This window comes from Asterias rubens, chromosome 14 (assembly GCF_902459465.1).
Source record: "Asterias rubens chromosome 14, eAstRub1.3, whole genome shotgun sequence".
Classification (NCBI taxonomy): Eukaryota; Metazoa; Echinodermata; class Asteroidea; order Forcipulatida; family Asteriidae; genus Asterias; species Asterias rubens.
In genome coordinates, this window is record NC_047075.1 from 10460027 (window position 1) to 10479635 (window position 19609).

Sequence of the window (19609 nt, forward strand, 5' to 3'; positions counted from 1 at the left end):
CTATGTCAGATTTTTGTCCGATTTGACCAAAAATGTTGATTTAAAATTTAATAGGTATTTTGATGGGGGTCGAGAAAGTTACAAACTTTCATTTGAGCCATTGCTCGAAAAAGTCCGCCAATTATTAGTAGCAGTGAAATAAAGTGCTCAAAACAACAACAACAACAACAACAACAACAACAACAACAACAACAACAACAACAACAACAACAACAACAACAACAACAACAACAACAACAACAACAACAACAACAACAACAACAACAACAACAACAACAACAACAACAACAACAACAACAACAACAACAACAACAACAACAACAACAACAACAACAACATCAACAACAACAACAACAACAACAACAACAACAGCAGCAGCAGCAGCAGCAACAACAACAACAACAACAACAACAACAACAACAACAACAACAACAACAATAATGAAACTACAAAATGTACTTTAAGTTAGTCCTACTATTAAAACATTTCCTTAGGAAAACATAAGTTTTGTTGAGATTGTTAGAGGTTTTTATGGTTATAAAAACGAAGTCAAGGGGAAAAAACCCATACAGTTAAAAACAACAAAAACAAGTTTGTTACAGTTAACACCATGTGCGACCATTGGGTTATCTATAATATATGCATTTCATAATACCTTTTCAGGATTTTACAAACTTTTCAGTTCCTTCATTGTAACGTTTGCTTACATGTTCAACATGGTTATTAAGTGTAAACTTACCCTTGGTTTAGGCGGAAGATAAGGCTATAATAAAAGAAAAACACAAACATGTTTTATAAACTAACTAAACAACTTAATTTCAGCCAAAAAATGAATAAGTTTCATTTTGGACTTCATATAGAGGAATCAAAATATCGTGACATGCACAACTTTATTTTGAGATCATTTATGCGTATTAAAATCTGCTCTTGTGACTTGGCCTCCGCACTTCCAAAAAACACATCGCTACTTTACTAAACATTATTTTGGGTCAAACACTGTCTATAGGCACTCGGTCTCTTTGTTTCTCACGAATTCCCCCAAATCCGTCTTGCGTTTTTGTCCAAATAAAGCTGTTATTCTTGTTGTTTTCCCTTAAAGGCAGTGGACACTATTGGTAATTGTCAAAGACTAGCATGCACAGTTGGTGTATCTCAACATATGCATAAAATAACAAACCTGTGAAAGTTTGAGCTCAATCGGTCATCGAAGTTGCGAGATAATAATGGAAAAAAATCCTTGCAACACGAAGTTCGTGCGTTTAGATGGTTGATTTCGAGACCTCAAGTTCTAAACTTGAGGCCTCGAAATCAAATTCTCGAAAACTATGGCACTTTCTCACAATGTTTTATACCATCAACCTCTCCCCATTACTCGTCACCAAAAAAGGTTTTATGCCAATAATTATTTTGAGTATTTACCAATAGTGTCCACTGCCTTTAAAAATTTGTTCCCCTTTTTAACTAATAATAAATAATCACAAAGAACACCTCGGGTGAGCACCGGTATCCGCCTAAATAAGGCTTTTATGACGCTTGAGGAGAGAAAGACAAATTAAGACCGAGGATTGTGTTAGTATGCTTAACTGAACAGGTAAGATTTTAAGTTTGTCTTGAATGTTGTGATGGATGGAGATGATTTGACAGTCAGTGGGAGTTGGTTCCACACCTGGGCTGATGCCACAAATAAAAAAATATATGTACTTGCGGCATCAGACGTTTTCAAAGCTTGCTTTTAAAACACGATTCTTACTCGACACGGAGAGAGGCTATAATATTTTAGTTTTTTTTTGTTTAACAACTTGTATGCGTTTCGGCCCTGCTTCTCTCTTTTGCATGACCTTAAAAGAAAATTCTTCATCATGCAAACTATCGATTCATCCAGATGTTTTCTTGGTGGTCTCACTTGGTATTATGCCATGGTTTGCTATCACACCGCTACATATGTTTTGAATTGTCCTCTACATACATATTCCCTCAGCCCCCAATCACAAAAAAAAAAAAAAAGGGCAAATAATTCGAAGCAATGCATAAACTAGTGATGCTTTGTTGATTTCTTAGTATTAAAGTTCACCGCCAAGTTGCAGACAGATATGATCACCTTTTTTTGTGGCGGATAAGACTCCATTATTATTTTTATTCTTACTACATACTAACATTGTCAGAGTATTGGATCGGCTCCTCAGTTTTAGCTTGGTGGTCTTCGCTACTGACATCAGGCTGCGAAAATAAAAACTAAATCAATGATTTAGAACTAATTTTTGTTTTCAAGTAACGAACAAAATAATTATATAACAATTAACAACTAAAATAAAACAACAAAGCAGCTGCAGCAATATTTCAAATTCGTGGAAAATTACTTCATTCTCGAATACGTTTCTTCAGCGGGAGCCGTTTCTCACAATGTTTTGTACCATCAATCTCTCCCCAAAACTCGTTACCAAGTAAGGTTTTATGCTAATAATCATTTTGAATAATTACCAATAGTGTCCACTGCCTTTAATATTCACAATTGAGGTTTGTCTTTGCTGATTTTCGTTCAACCCTAACCCCTACCAAAGACAAATAAAACCTTTCTTGGTGACCAGTAATGGGGAGAGGTTGATGGTATAAAACATTGTGAGAAACGGCTCCCTCTGAGGTGCCATAGTTTTCGAGAGAGAAGTAATTTTCCACAAATTTGATTTCGAGACTTCGGATTTAGAACTTGAGGTCTCGAAATCAACCATCTCAACGCACACACCTTCATGTGACAATGGTGGTTTTTTTTCTTTCATTAAAATCTCGCAAGTTCGATGACAGATTGAGCTCAAATTCTCACAGGTTTGTTGTTTTATGTATATGTTGAGATACACCGACTGTGAAGGCTAGTCTTTGACAATTACCAATAGTGTCCACTGCATGCCTTTAAGAACAAATTACACATAAAGACACCAATAATATCGTTAGTGTGAGTGTCGGCTCTGAAAATAGCCAGTGTGGTCGCGACGTTTCAAACCTAATACTCTGCTCGTTTCAGTAAGGGAATCAATGTGTGGTTTAATCCCAACGAGGCCTGGGGTGGATTTCACAAAGGTAGTCCTAACTTAGGACTAGTCCTAGGCAATGCTAAGAGATAGGACTGGTCCTAAGTTAGGACCAATAACTCATCCTAACTTAGGACCAGTCCTATCTCTAAGCATTGCCTAGGACTAGTCCTAAGTTAGGACTACCTTTGTGAAATCCACCCCATGTTCTTGATAATTTGACCGAGACGAAGTCGAGGTAAATTTATTCAAGAACCTGGCCTTGGCGGGTTTAAACCACTAGCTGAAAACCGATTCAACACACTTCCCAACACAATTCCCCTTCATAAATACCCTTTCGGTCAAAAAACATCAACACTTTTGTTCAAAAGGTAAAATAAATGCGAAAATTGTATGTTATTTTGATCTTTTCAACACAACACCCCTCCAGCTATGAAATGGTAAGGCCCTCCGCCGCCCTCGGGTAAACAATTCCTTATAAGGGAATGCTGTGCGCGTCGCGTGTATCGCGTGATGTGGCACAACTGTTTCAGCCGTTGCTTTTGACCGATATGAATGAAGAAACTGTATTATAAGCACAGGTGCAAGCTCGTGTGTCACGCCCATGTTTCAACACTTGTTACCGGTCATAAACAAAAGTTTATACACACCCACGTGACGCGCTCTCCGCCAATAGGAATAGCGAAACTGTCCGAGGTATTGATGAGTGTTTATTTTAAGACGAGTAGAGTATACTATTCGAAAACCTCGAGACAAAACGGTCCATTAAAGATGCTATGTCAGATTGTTTGGCCCAAAACATTAAAAAATAGATTTTGTTTTGAGCGATTTTGTTTCAAAGAGTATCACCCGCTCTAACGAAAACAAGTTTAACTTTTACTTTTCATGGTCAGGAACCATGACAAAAATTTAAAACGTTTCTTATAAAACACATAAGAATTGGTCTTGTGATATATTTGTCTTGTGATATATTTGTCGGGATCACATAAATAATTTTGAGGCGAACTTTTTCGAGCAATGGCTCAAATGAAAGCTTGTAACTTTCTCGACCCCCATCAAAATACCTATTGAATTTGAAATCAAAATTTTGGGGTCAAATCTGCCAAAAATCTGACATAGCATCTTTAAAATTGATTGTACCCACAAATGTATTAGTTATTGATTAGTTCCTTCTTATTATCCACATCCATGCAAAGATCGCAACATCATTCGATACCCCCACCTCTTATTTGTAACTTTAGTTTTTAACTCACGTTGTTTCCTGTCATTGAGTTCCTTGGCTTTGGCACTGGAGTTGGCTATTTGGGTTTAACAAGAGATTTCAGAACGTAGTGTTAGTGCAGTGGCGGAAAGTGGTTTATTGTCTTTAATCCGTATTAAGATTATAGGTCATAAAACCAACTTCTGACAAGAAAACTGCATATTATGTTAATGATATGAACTAATAAGGAAAGGACTGCCTTCAAAGGCAAAAAGGTTAGATTCATTTTTACACAAAACATTTGAAACTGCTAATACATTTTCTTCTGAGCAATGTTAGTCATTATAATCCCATGCAGGCCTATTGTTAATTTGGATCGGATAATAGTTTTACATGATGGCTCTCTACAATGAAGATCAGTGCACAATTCTGCTTATTGCTAAACAATGCTTGAATTGTGGACACAATCTAAAGCAAAGAGCGTGTAAAGGTTGAGGGAAAACAAAATAAAAATAAAAAATAACACTGAGCTGTGATTTCGAGAAATGTACTTCTAACCCTGCTACGAACTAGCGACTACAAAATAGCGGATACGAAGCTAGAAATACAAAGTAGGAGCATCTTTGAAAAAAAAAGAAATAAAAAAAAGGGTAAAACAAAACAAGAATCCGGTTCCCCCAATGAAACAGATTGGTTCTACAGCCATTTCCCCAGCAAGATCTTTAGTAGCGAAAAGCGCAGTCTGTCGAGAACGAACTTTAATTAAGGCCAGTCAAAATTCACGAGGAGTTGGGGTCTGGTAGTAGGCAATTATACATAATTTTCTTATTTATATTTTTATCACGGCTTTCAATAGCAGTTTCTCTTGTTCTTTGTAGTTTTCGTCTTTTATGAAGTGGCATACTGGATGTGCAGTTTTAAACTAGTGTATTTTGTTTTGAATCAACCGTGTTGAATTTTATTTCGTAGCCGCTTTCCGGACTGTTGTTTTTCACAATTGGATGTGCAATGCTTAACTAGTGTATTTTATTTTGAATCAACCGCATTGACATTTATTTCGTAGCTGAATTCTGGACGATTGTTGGTCATACTTTTATTAACCTTTTTCAATGATTCCTGGATGACTGACGACACATCAGGAACGATGATGGTGAAGGCATCGGTCTCCTGTTCCGGAATCGGATTAAGATTCCGGTCTTGCTCAGGGTCCTGATCATGTTCAAAATGTTGACTGACGCCAGGAACCGAGCCCCGAGCCAGATTGTCTGTTTGGTGTATAGTATCGTTTGTGTCGACAACAAGACACGTGTGTGAGGGGAATTGTTCCAAAATATCACCTTGAGTAGAATCCGAATCCGGTATAGATTCTAGTGCAGCACTGTGCGCTATCTAGAAGGAAACAACGGCGGCAGAATAAGCCGAGTATGATAACAACAGATGTACTTTAAAGGGTCTATATAACTTTTGTAGGACAAAAAACACAATGTCCACAGATTTACACTAAACTTACACAGTTTGAAGATAATGATAGTAGAAAGCTTCTTTGAAAATAATACGAGCTGAGGTGCTGTAGTTTTTGGGAAATGAGTAAAAGAATGTCATGAAAATAGTTTTCGTCTCATGAGACGAAATCTATTTTAATCATTTACAAACATATTTTCAAGACGTTGTGTTACTCATTTCTCAAAAACTACAGCACCTCAGTAAGTAATATTTGAAGGGAAGCTTTCTGCTATCATTATCTTCAAACCCTGTAAGTTTAATATTAATCTATGGACATTTTGAAAAAGTACCCAATTCCTTTAGAGCCATTATATACTTTCGGTACAGAAAAAAAAACAAAAGTTCACAGATTTACAAATAATTTACAGGGTTTACAGAAGGTAATGGTGAAAGACTTCTCTTGAAATATTGTTCCATGAAATGCTTTACTTTTTGAGAAAACATTAAAACAATATCAATTCTCGATAGCGAGAATTACGGATTTATTTTTAACACATGTCATGACCAGCGAAACGCGTTGAAACAAGAGTGGGTTTTCTCATTATTTTCTCCCGACTCTGATGACCGATTGAGCCTAAATTTTCACAGGTTTGTTATTTTATATATGAGTTGTGATACACGAAGTGTGGGACTTGGGCAATACTGTTTACCGAAAGTGTATAATGACTTTAAAAGGTAAGAATGAACTATAAATCTTATTCAACTTGCGGGTACAACCATGCATTAATCTGTTTCGACATTAAGTGTTGGCTCTGAAAAAGAGCAACTTCGACTCGACGTTTTGAAGGGTATACTCAGCTCGTCTTCAGGGGGAAAACAGAAGACGAGCACACCGTCGATACCAAATTGACTTATTTCAGAGTCAACTCTAACTTAAATAAGATTTGTAACGTAATAGTACCCTATTTTTTTAAAACAAATTTTTAGTTGGTTCTCTTTCTTCAAACCATACAAAGCATTAAACATCACTTCAAAACGATGATAACCTTACATGATAGGGGAAAAAAATGGATCTCCCTTTTCAAGTTATATTGATTTTTCATTTTGCGTCAACCCCCCAACTCAACTTTGAATTTTTAACGCAACAATACAAAAGAAAAGTACAGTAAAATACAAAAGACACAAAGATAAGCATTTACAACAGGATCGCTAAGAAACAATGCATATTAGCTAGTAGCACACTACTTTTACCTCTACAGAGCGTGGTGTGGCATCTACGACTGTTTCGTGTGATTTGTCTACCAAACCAGAAATAGCAAGAGATTTCCGGTCAGTAGCTGAGTCATCCACGGTAGCGCCCTCTATTTGGAATGAGTTCTCGGCGTCCAATGGTTCTTCCATTATTGTCGGATCGGCACAAAAGGTCTACGAAAAACCGGCAGTGCAAAGGCAGAGGTGCAAACAACAGACAAATACATCAACAAAAAGAACAAGAAAGCGAAACAATTCGCAAGACAATTTCTCAAAGAAAAACATATACACATCATACTCAAGGTGCTACAGCTAAACTGAAATATACAATGAAACCTTACCAACCATTGCATATAACACTAAAGCAACAGAACGCAATTGTTTCGGACCACAACGGACAAAACATTGTTGCTGGTGTACAACGCTGGTGTACAACTACGGCAATGCTTCATGCAAAATCTAAGGTATAATTGTAATTATTCTAGAATGCGACGCATTTACGACTGTGTGAGGGCGCCCTCAGACATAATTTGTATCACTTCCGGTGGTTTTAATCATTCATACGCAATAACAGTTACTAAAGAATGGAATACAATACTTCCTTGTAGACGATGTGACCTATGTTTACATTCAAACCGCCCTCTGTTAAAAAAACACTGTATACATCATGTTTCGCCGGGCAAAAATACACGTAGTCATGGTAAGATTGCATACACTTTCTAGCTGGCTGCCAAAACACAAAGGTTTTGCCCGGCGGTATGCGCGCGCATCATGTTATGGTTTTCGTGGGACGTCAGAGGTCACATCGTATATACATCAACCCTTCATGGACAGAAAATACTTTAAAGAAGCCGTTATAATCAACCTCTGAAGCAACTAAACAACGGCGCAACAAAAGTGACAGAACGCCAATTAAAACTGCAGGCAATTCGCGTGTACCCCCCGGAAGTGAAACAAATATATTGAGAGCGCCCTCATGCGGCCAACAACACGGCGCATTTTTTGGCGATAACAGTCTTTGGTGAACTTGCACAATTTTTTATCAAGAAAGAGTGTATTCAATTTAGTGCATGGTTTTACTCCTAATACATTATACATAGTTGCAATGTACATACAAATCATACAAACAAACTTCATAATTCGAGTGATCTCTACTTTAAACCATTGAGTCGGGCGGATGGGCAGCAGTGTATTTAGTAAAAAAAAATAATTTTAAGGTTCACCGAAAGTATCATTTTATACTAAAACAAACTTGCACCTATGTCTTTGGTATCAACGAGAAACATTTCTGGACGCTGGGTGGCAGCAGATTGACTAAGTTATGGAAATGAACAAGTCCTTTAAAATTAAGTCGAGACAAACATACCCTGGCTGCTGCCACTTGGTATTAGTTTGTCGAGTTTAAAGCGTGCAGAACATCTAAGAGGCACGTGGGGCCCCACCGGTTCGGAAACAACATCTTAGCAAGACAGTTGCATAGTATAGTTTTAAGAAAATCGGTATTGATTTGAGGTAAGGTTTGCAGAAGGATTTAACCTGTGGACGTAGTATGTCAATGTAATTCACACCAAACGCATAGACCTTATCGCAAACACCAATGCGCAAGCGCAGACTGTTGAATGAGGTGCATTGTGGGATATATATGGATCAAATTTGGATACCAGCTAGACCACAATGCACCTAATTCCAAGCTTTACGCGCGCGCCCCGGTATTTGCGAAAAGGTCTATGGTCGTACAGTCCGCGAATGTTGCGTACTATGCTTGTTAAACTGCAGCGCCCTCTCTGCTCAAACTCCGCTCGGCATTATCAGCCGAGGGTAAAAACTGCTTATCTATGACAATGATATGCAATTACCCGTTGACGTCATTGGCGCAATTTCCAGCTTTGTCCAATTGAGGGCGCTATTTCCCACATCAAATAGCCGCCGATGACTTCACGAATCCTTTGTCGCGTAAGTTTGTTTGACCTCACGTTTTAAGAATTTTGCCTTAGAGTGTTTAAATTTGAGGTATGAGACTTGTTATATTTGTTTCTTGCTTCCTATGGACTGCATACATTACTACCAAAAAATGTGATAACTTTTTCGGAGCATCCTTTATGAGAAGTTTTGTGAAATGTATACATACCCCTTCTTCAATGGTATACACGTTAGGCTGACTGGGTCGTTTCCGCATTAGGTCTGACAGTTGTGGTGTTTTGTTACCAGGCTCAAGCACGGGCAAATTGGTGGAATATGGATTTTCAGCCTGAAATTGAAAGAAAGAAGAAGAAAAAAACAAACACTTGTGTGACAATTCGTAATGATAATGTTTTCACAAGCTAAAACTGTATAGTGATTCTCCAAGGGTCGAAACTAACTTGAAGTCCGAATCCCTTAACTTCGAGATCCAGGGTTAACCTGAGCCGTATTTTGAGCATGGGATCAGGCTGACACAATCTTTAGGTCCGAGGGTCAGAACTGCCCCCGGTTCCGAGTCAGTTTCAGCTGGAATCGGAGTCAGGGGATTTTGGATTGATTTCGAGTCAATGGTTCAATCTGAGCCGGCTTGCGAGTTTGCAGGTATCATGATTCGGAATCCAAGGGAACGTTTCACCCGGATTACGAGTCAATCTGAGCCGGATTTCGAGTCACATGGTCAAACGGGCACCATTTCCAGTGCCATAATTACAAAAATCCACCACTGCATTTGGGAAACTCTGGGCACAATTTCATATTAATCCAAACAGCCAAGATGGCCGCCAACGTATAATAATGCCTAAGTTTGTGTATGTGTATCGCATTGCTTAAAATCAGCGCCATGTTGGTTGTTGGTGTTACTTGGACTTATTTTATTTTACAGGAAATTATTGTGCGTTTTAAAGATCGTGGACATTATTGGTAATTATGAGAGAGTATTCTGTATTAACATATGCATTACATAACAAACCTGCGAAAATTTGAGCTCAATTGGTCGTCGAAGTTGCGAGATAATAATGAAAGAAAAAGCACCCTTGTCACACAAAGTTGTGTGCTTTCAGATGCTTGATTTCGAGACCTACAAATCTAATTCTGAGGTCTCGAAATCAAATTCGTGGGAAATTACTTCTTTCTCGAAAACTACGTTACTTCAGAGGGAGCCGTGTCAACAGCTCTCTATTACTCGTTACCTAATAAGGTGTTATGCTAATAAATATTTGGAGTATTTTACCAATTTAAGCGGAGCATTGAAAAATGGAAATTTACTATGACTCAACTTACCTCGTTCTCAACTTGATATCCTGTGTTTTGCGAGCCGTTTTCTTTCTATCATAATCACAAACAATACAATAATTTGAGTTGTGTTTACAACACTAGCGTTCAATATTATTAATTGTTTTAATTTATCTGTATTTTCGTTTGGATGTTATGTCAATACAAAACACGAGCAGGGGCCGTCAGGGGAAAACAAACATTTAAAACAAATTGTTCCCCAAAAAGATGTGCCCTCTTTTTTTGTGTGGCCAAGTTAACCATCGAGTTTTTTTTTTCAAAGGTAAAGTCATTGAAAAGTTAATCAATTTCATTTTTGAATGAAAGATAAAACTAAAATAAGGTTTTTATTTGAGTACACATTCAGCACCACAAGAAGAGCATAAGAAAACATTTAATTTCGAGATGTCGGCTACACTCCTATGCAACCAAGATTGGTTTGCAATTGATATAAATCTGAGCTCTTTCCGAAAACGACCGCAGGTCCCCTGTCACCCTGGATCCGGGTGAATTCAAAATGTAGAAATGTCAACTATAATTTGCGTCTACTTACAGTTATTGTAGAATCGTATGCTGGTTCATCGGTGAGTGTAGAAGGCTGTTTGACAAAGTAACAAAATAAACGATTACAGGACACTGGTGTTTCTGATCAGCAGAGTGTGGGTAGAGTGTGGGTTCGAATCCACAGCCGTGACACTTGTGCCCTTAAAGACACCTGGAAACATATATATTTTTTTCTTCAAACATTAGAGTGTATGTTTCTGAACAATAAATTGGTTTTTGAGTAATTGTTTTTAACGATTTATATCTTTAAAAAGATAAACAAATTGGGTGGGGGGACTCCGCCTACCCCTTTTGTGACGTCATTCGAGGCAGACTTTGCCTCGAACATCGAACACACCTACGTGCAAGTACATTCAAGTCCTTATTGCATTTTCCGGCAATGTCGACCAGGTGTATTGCTGTTGGATGCAGCAAAACAACTAAAGATGGGGTCAGTTTGCAAAGTGGTTCGGTCCGACGTCTTTCCAGCGCTGTGCAGCAAACACTTCGAGCCGTATCGCTTCGAGAATCCGGAATACACTACACATTTTGACATGAAGAGAAAACGTTCTTTTCTAAAACATGACGCCATCCCAACAATTTTTCCAGCTAGTGGGGAAGTCGAAAAAGGTACCTGAAAGACTAGACGAACCTAAAGGAGCATTTGCCTAACGTGAAAAAAGTCAGGTATTGTTTCAACTTTGACGGCATGCTTTTAGCTTGCGCGAAGCGTCACTACCTTATGTTGGCACTGCATGCGATTCATCGCGCCTCGATTGACGTCACGAACAGCGCCCTCTCGGGTCGGGAATTCTTTCAAACTATTGCAAATAACATGGAAACTGATTTGGTTCAAACTTAGTTAATTGTTTGTTCATATTCCACTCATCAAAACACATGTTTTAGTGACCAAAGCTTTAAGCAAGACACATCACCTGCAAATTCGTCCCCAGTGATACTTGAAATGAAGTAACTTTTAAATAGAAACAAACGACAATTTGACGTGAAGAATGTAGGAGAATGTTTTTACTTAAATAATGGTCTCCTTCCGTGCCTCTACAATTATTATTATTATTTTTTTTTTAACAACTTACGTCAACGTAAATATGTGGGAGACTCATTAATCTCGCACGCGTATCAGCCATCCGTGACGACTCAACATTGGTCTGTAAAACGAAAATCAGAATTAACAGGTTTCAGAAATAGTTATCATGAAATTGCAATGCTCTATAAACGCTATACAAACTCTAAAGTTGGACAGTCATCTTTTAATGGTTAGACACGGAGCTAAAATATACGTATTAACAACATTTATTAAAGGAACGTTACAGAATTGATAAAAAACAAACAAACGTGAAGATCACACAAATACATTCAACTACACGGTCTTAAAATGATGATAGTAGAAAACATCCATTGAAATATTTCTATCTGAAATGTCATATTTGATGAGAACTAAATAGTCTAACTTCGCGTTTGGAGTTTATCGCTCAGGGTGCGTTTTATTAATGTCCCCAGCCTACCGCAACGTTTTTTTTTTTTGTACAGTTTTGTTTATGAGACATCGCCCAATTGGCACAATGCCAGAACGACAATTCAGGGTGAGGTATACGCAATCAGTTTAAAACTGACCTTGGCTATTGACCCAAATCAACTACCACAGGGGGCATGTTGTCACCTATATTGGGCTGAAACAAGCTTTAAAGTCACCTGGAAATATAATTTATTTTTCTCCAAACATAAGAGTTGATAAACAATAAAATATTCTGTTTCAGTAATTGTTTGTCACGATTTATATGTAAACAAAAATAGCTAAAGTTGTTTAGGGTGGTGACTCCGCCAACCCCGTTTCTGACGTCAATCGAGGCAGCGTTTGCCTCGATCGAGCATCGAACGTCCTAGTCGTGAGTTTGCACGTTTCTTGCACTTTTCCGGCAATGCTGACCAGGTGTATTGCTGCTGGATGCAGCAAAAAAAAAACTAAAGATGGGGTAAGTTTGCAAAGTGGTCCGGTCCATGCGCCCATGATTTATTAACAACAATTTCAAACAACTTTTTTTTCAGTAAGCAGTTTTGGGCGAAAGGGTAAGCTGAGTGACTTACCGTTGTACGGCAGCATTTCTTCCACACCAAAAAGAAGACCACCATTGCCACCAGTAGCAACACAAGACCGACCGGGAGTCCTATTACATACGGCGGGATGGGAACTGGATCCGGAATAGAAAAATCAACGGTGATAAATAACGAAACATATTATAGGTTGTCTCGGTCAAATTCGGCAAATGAGCAGTCAATTTCACTTGTATGCGTTCGAATCAAAGCTGTTTTGCCTCTCCAGTTGTTACTGCGATTCAAATTCAGAATTCGGCCATTCAATTTCGTTTTGAGTCGAGTCAAATTCCTTTAGCACTCTGTTCAATTTAGCGTATCGTCATTCTTTTTTCGTGACACACACGCCTCAAGAAGCGAACTTGAATGCTGCTTTGATGAATTGTTAAATTGAATGATTATTTTATTAAATCGAATGACGCAACATTACATTTGACTAATCATAAAACGAAACCGAATGGCCCTTTTCAGTAGCATTCGATTTCGCGCGAAATAGAATAGCTTGATGGTTAAATTGGCTGCTCATTTTCCGAAATTGGCCGAGAAAACCTATATTGAAAAACTTTATTTGACATCGGTCATATCAAGGAACTATCCAGTCACTTAAACATGTTTCTGTTCAGTGGAAAAAGGGTGCACGTAAAGATTATGTTCACTCCACCCTTGTCATTATAATATATTGTTAGGACAAAGTCTAAACATGAAAGCCACCGAACTATTTATTTTAACATCAATCCAATAATTATTATATAAAGTTTCTTTGGGTCTGTAAGTTTTAAAGCCAGTGGACACTATTGGTAATTGTCAAAGACCAGTCTCCTCACTTGGTGTATCCCAACATTTGCATAAAATAACAAACCTGTGAAAATTTGAGCGCGATCGGTCGTCGGAGTTGCGAGATAACTATACAAGAAAAAAACACCTTTGTCACACGAAGTTGTGTGCTTTCAGGTGCTTGATTTCGAGACCTCAAGTTCTAAACTTGAGGTCTCGAAATCAAGTTCGTGGAAAATTACTTCTTTCTCCAAAACTACGTCACTTCAGAGGGAGCCATTTCTCACAATGTTTTATACTATCAAACTCCCCCATTACTCGTTACCAAGTAAGGTTTTATGCCAATAATTATTTTGAGTAAATACCAATAGTGTCCACTGCCTTTAAGTCCATCGGGAAACATGAATAAAACATAAACCAAACTATAAAAGAGGGTCAGAATATTAATGAAACTTTCAATTCCGATGAAATAAACAAATTCATTTCAACATTAAAACTTTCAATTTCGATGAAATAAATAATTTCATTTCAAGAATTAGCTCCACAACAAATACATCCACAATAAACCGAACATACGCATTCGTTCCTCGGACACAAACCGTCTTCGATCGAGTGCCCCCCCCCCCCCCCCCCCCCCGGGGGAAACCGTTCTTTCTCTCGGTCGGGTCCTTCCCTATGGAACCCATCAAACTGAGAAAGGAAACTTTCTTCGACACTTTCAAGAATCAACTCAAAAGCCATCTCTTCCAACCAGCTGCGCCTCTTTCTGTTTATTTTGTTTAATTAGTTCCTTCAGTTGTTAGCTTTGTTAGGGTTCCTGCACCAGGAGTGTCACCTGTGATTGTCATTATACTTCCTATTATACTTGTAAGATAATTGAGAATGTCAATGTAGCGATCTACCTCACCGACCTGGGCCAAATTTCATAGCGCTGTCAGCGGGAGATTTTTGCTTAATGTGCGAATTCTATTTCACAGCGCTGCTAACACCGTTAAGCACACGAAAAGACTGCTAACTTCCGGTGCTAACCAACCGCAAAGAAAAAAAAAACACGTCACAATGCAAATCCACGGTTAACATGCAATTTGGCCGCCCAATGTGTCTGCTAACATGTAAAATACGCTCAGGCTTAATGGCACTGTACACTATTGGTAATTGTCAAAGACTAGCCTTCACAGTTGGTATATCTCAACATTTGCATAAAATAACACACAATTTGAGCTCAATCGGTCATCGATCTTGCGAGATAATAATGAAAAAAAAAAACCCTTGTCACACGAAGTTGTGTGCGTTTAGATGGTTGATTTTGAGACCTCAAGTTCTAAACCTGAGGTCTCAAAATCAAATTCGTGGAAAATTACTTCTTTCTCGAAAACTATGGCACTTCAGAGGGAGCCGTTTCTCACAATGTATTATACCATCAACCTCTCCCCATTACTTGACACCAAGAAAGGTTTTATGGTAATGCATATTTTGAGTAATTACCAATAGTGTCGTATCCACTGCCTTTAAGGTAATTTTTCTGCTACAGTAAGCACGCTAATTTGCTTACCGTTAAGCAGCGCTATGAAATTGGGCCCTGGTTGGTCTCCGCGTTCCGCAGAGATCAACGAGATTCGACTGGAGCCTCCACCTGTGAATTCTACGATGAACAAGTATTATGATAATCGTGCTTTCTCAGTTGTTGCTCCCATGGTAAGGAATGATCTATTTATTTATTTATTTATTTACTTAAAAATCTTTATACAGGATACACAAATCAGCACAAGAGCTGTTTTACATTATGGTCATGTGTAAAAAAAAAAAAAAAAAAAAAAAAAAAACTCACTTGTTTCGTTCTTTAAGGCACTGGACACTATTGGTAATTGTCAAAGACTAGCCTTCACAGTTGGTGTATCTCAACATATGAATAAAATAACAAACCTGTGAAAATTTGAGCTCAATCGTTCGTCGAACTTGCGAGATAATAATGAAAGACAAAACCCACCCTTGTCACACGAAGTTGTGTGCGTTCAGATGGTTGATTTCGAGACCTCAAGTTCTAAATCTGAGGTCTCGAAATCAAATTCGTAGAAAATTGCGTCTTTCTCGAAAACTATGGCACTTCAGAGGGAGCCGTTTCTCACAATGTTTTATACCATCAACCTCTCCCCATTACTCGTAACCAATAAATGTGTTAGGCTAATAATTATTTTGAGTAATTACTAATAGTGTCCACTGCCTTTAATGGTAGTCGCTGTTTACTTTAAGTTGTTTACTCTTCTTTTTCAACTTTTGTTTTTAAAATAACTTTTTTTGTCACTATGTACAGTGTGCTGAGCTAACGTTTTTTTTTAAACGTACAAACTCACGACTTGGTCCGTACATGTACTTTGCAATTGTGTTTACTCTACGCATTACAGGCAAAGTCTGCCTCGATGACGTCACGAACAGCGCCCTTTCGGGTCGGGGTCTACTCTTAAATTTGTAAATAACATAAGAACTGATTTTTTAAAACCTTAGTTAACTGTGTATTCACATTCCACTCATCAAAACACATATTATTAGTGACAAAATCTTAATTATGAAAAAATACCACTTCCAGGTGACTTTAAACAATAAATTATTACATTTTTAGATTATGTTATTGTTAGCCATCAACGATCCGAAAATATTGAATGCTTACCTTCACCACAGTCAATCTCCCCAGCTCCCCCTTCGTCAATCTCCTCAAAATCAAGACAGTAAGGTGTGCCCGTCGTAGCCCCGTCTGACTTAACTCCGGCACAAAGTTGCCTCGGTCCGGACGTATTCCCGCCAGGGCACGCTTCGTGTGTGAGCGTTATGTCCACAGTCTCGCGTGTCAAATGATGTACCTGGCCGGGTGCGAGTCCTACTGGATAACTAATATTAACCTGGCCAACGTTTCTACTATTTTCTGTCCCCGTTGAGATGTCAAAGAAGATTACACAAACTGAACGTGAGGGGCTTAATGCTGTGGGTCCAGTGTTCTGAATGTTTGCCCTGAATGTGATGGTGGTTGGTTTTCCGACTTTGTATTTTGGTGGTTCCGCTTTGGTAACGCTGAAGTCCAGGAGTTGCAAAGCTAATACAGTGGACGAGAAAACAAGTATCATATAAATAAACCATCACAAAAAAACACACCTCCTCAACAAAACACAAGAAAAACGCAGGTACAAAAATAAACAAACATATAAACACGTAAACAAAAAAAAACAAAAAACGAACATACAAACAACCAAACGGACAAGTACACCCTCAGATAAATACATAACAATGAAATATATAAGAAAAGCAAGATTAATTTATTTGGTTTTAAAAATATTATTGTACCAAACATTTGCTTCCCACTTGCGGTAAACTTCATTTGCTAGAAAAAAATATATCAAAAAAAAAAAAAAAAAAAAAAATAATAATAATAATAATAATAATGTTAACCGTCTGCGAATGAACTTGTTTTTAATTTTGTACAAACAAACAAAATGTATAACACTTTTTCAAGAACCCATTAATATAACAACGAGACGATAAATTTAAGACTACAAAATGGCGGTTAACATGAAACTACAGATTTGGTGACACCTAAGTGTGGTTTGAAGAGTATTTCTGAAATTAACCATCGGTGTAACACTCAACGTTTCGTTCTAAGTGCCCTGGTCGTCACCAGTATTCAAACAGTTTTACTGTTTAATTACTGTTTGTTGTAAAACTCGAGAAATTCCCAGTTCAGTGACAGCAGACCGAGTAAATATCCATGTACCCTCTTCTGTATCCAACTCTGATATTTATCTAAACTAATTTGCCGTACATTAATCGATATAAAGGAAGACCACATCACGCCACCAGATGTAGACGATTCGTTACATATACAAGCTCCCGGAAGCTTAACTCTTTTGAAAATATTTTAAATCATGACCTAACCCAATGGTTATACATGTACACTGTTTTCAGAAGGCTTACCAGAGTTGCTGTCCTGCGCATTACACCATGACATGCGCACAACGACCACAAGCACAAGAAGAATGGAGTTCACTATCGATGACGCCATTGAAGAATAACCATTTCACATACACTTAAAAGTGTAGTTCTCCATAATGTATCATTAGATACGCTTAACATGAATACAAATCAACTGACGAAACTTTGGTTAATTCTGGAGCGCACAGTTACAACTGTAGTTGGAGGAAAGTTGGTTTGCAACGTCACATGCATTCAGCTATAATCCTTGGGTCCATAAAGCGAAGGTCTTTGAGCATTGGATCGCATAAACTGATGACTGTAGAATGTACTGGTATAATGTACAGTTCACACTTCCCTCCAATGTAACACCGTCACAACCTCGCTCTCTCTCTATCTCGCAAGAGAACCATAGTAAAGTTATGTGAACTTGGTCGATGCACCAACAAAGGACCATTGCTGCGAGCAAAGAACGGCATAAAGGAACGTCATGGTTGACTGGGTATTGTTTACCAAGGTCTGAATACAAGGGACTTTCCCTCCACACTTCCCCTGTTGGTGTAACAATGAACTTCACTGGACCATGGCAATGACATCATGTTCTAATGTAAACTTATCGGATACAATTTTATAAGTTATCGAAGAACAGAAGTATAAACAAATATTGGTGTTTCATCTAGCCCATGGTTCGCGACCTGATCAACAAGTAAATTTATAATGTATAGCATAACAACATAATTATGTGAGGTAGACATAATAAATGATAATCGCAGTACTAAAAAAAAAAAAACAATTACTCTGTTTTGAACACACTCTCTGTGAAAATTCCTTCGATTTGCTAACTTAAAATAAAACAAAAAACAAAAAACGTTCTCTTTAAACACATGAAAACAAGTTATGGAAGTTTGTAAACTCCATCTTATAGTGTTTTTAAGTGTCTACAATGTGGATCTTTTTTTTCTTCTCAGGTCCACACTTCGTATATGCATAGCTTAAACACCTGAACAATAACACCAAGTTACACAATTATTTTATATAAACTGCTCACAAGAAGTAAGAAAACGTTTTTTAATCCAATATATTTGTTGTTATTTAATACTTTCTTTGTACTGGTATATATCAATGCAAAGCTGAACTGTTCCTCTTTAAAGGCAGTGGACACTATTGGTAATTACTCAAAATAATTATCATCATAAAACCTTTCTTGATTACCAGTAACGGGGAGAGGTTAAAAGTATAAAACATTATGAGAAACAGAATCCTCTGAAGTGACGTAGCTTTCGAGAAAGAGGTAATTTTCAATAACTTTGATTTCGAGACCTCAAGTTTAGAATTTGAGGTCTCGAAATCAAGCATCAGAAAGCACACAACTTCGTATGACGAGGGTGTTTTTTCTTGCATTATTATCTCGCAACTTCGACGACCGATTGAGCTAAACTTTCCACAGGTTTGTTATTTTATGCATATGGTGAGGTACACCAACTGTGAAGACTAATCTTTGACAATTACCAATAGTGTCCACTGTCTTTAAAATGAGACCACGTTTGCAATGATTACAATGTTGCTGAACTTGGCTACACGAATAACAATGAGGCAAAGTCACAAATCAAATGTGCCAAAATTACCATTATTTGTGCTAAATGGTCAATAGGTAATGGTCAATAACCAAACTGATCACGCTTTTCAGAACCATAAATGCGGTTTACACAAAGATTTGCACCTCTTGAAAAACACCTTGTTTAATGGGTCTTTACAAGACGCCGATTGCAGTCCCATACTTGCAGACTTTTGGACCAAATGCCATCTTTCAAAAGGACAACGCTCGCCCCCATCGAACCCGACTGGTGACTGACTACCTGAACAATGTTGGGGTGCACGGGATGGATTGGCCCGCTAACAGTCCAGACCTGAATCCCATGGAACATCTGTGGGACCAGCTTGGCCGCGCTGTCCGCGCCAGAACCACCAACACATCAACTGTGGCTAACTAAGGTTCCTTAATGAAGAATGGAACACCATCCCTCATCATCAGCACATCACAAGACTTGTGTGCAGCATGAGAAGAAGGTGCCAGGCT

The 19609-nt window shown here is 38.0% G+C and overlaps 1 protein-coding gene across 4 annotated transcripts in view; it reads right to left on the minus strand.

Moving 5' to 3' along the window:
* Nucleotides 1-17907, minus strand: part of LOC117299081 (serine/threonine-protein kinase STE20-like) — a 42611-nt gene extending 24704 nt beyond the window's left edge. Inside the window, exons 1-12 of one of the 4 annotated variants that reach the window (XM_033782496.1) lie at nt 17536-17907; nt 16241-16660; nt 12796-12899; nt 11787-11858; nt 10703-10747; nt 10159-10203; nt 9047-9166; nt 6919-7092; nt 5326-5613; nt 4277-4321; nt 2155-2217; nt 740-763 (exon numbers count right to left, since the gene is read on the minus strand). In XM_033782496.1, the coding sequence (XP_033638387.1) occupies nt 740-763; nt 2155-2217; nt 4277-4321; nt 5326-5613; nt 6919-7092; nt 9047-9166; nt 10159-10203; nt 10703-10747; nt 11787-11858; nt 12796-12899; nt 16241-16660; nt 17536-17623 (1488 nt within the window). In that variant the 5' untranslated portion in view covers nt 17624-17907. The remainder of the gene's footprint in view (nt 1-739; nt 764-2154; nt 2218-4276; nt 4322-5325; nt 5614-6918; nt 7093-9046; nt 9167-10158; nt 10204-10702; nt 10748-11786; nt 11859-12795; nt 12900-16240; nt 16661-17535) is intronic. The other 3 variants (XM_033782497.1, XM_033782499.1, XM_033782500.1) reach the window with 3 other exon arrangements.
* Nucleotides 17908-19609: the final 1702 nt, after the last annotated feature.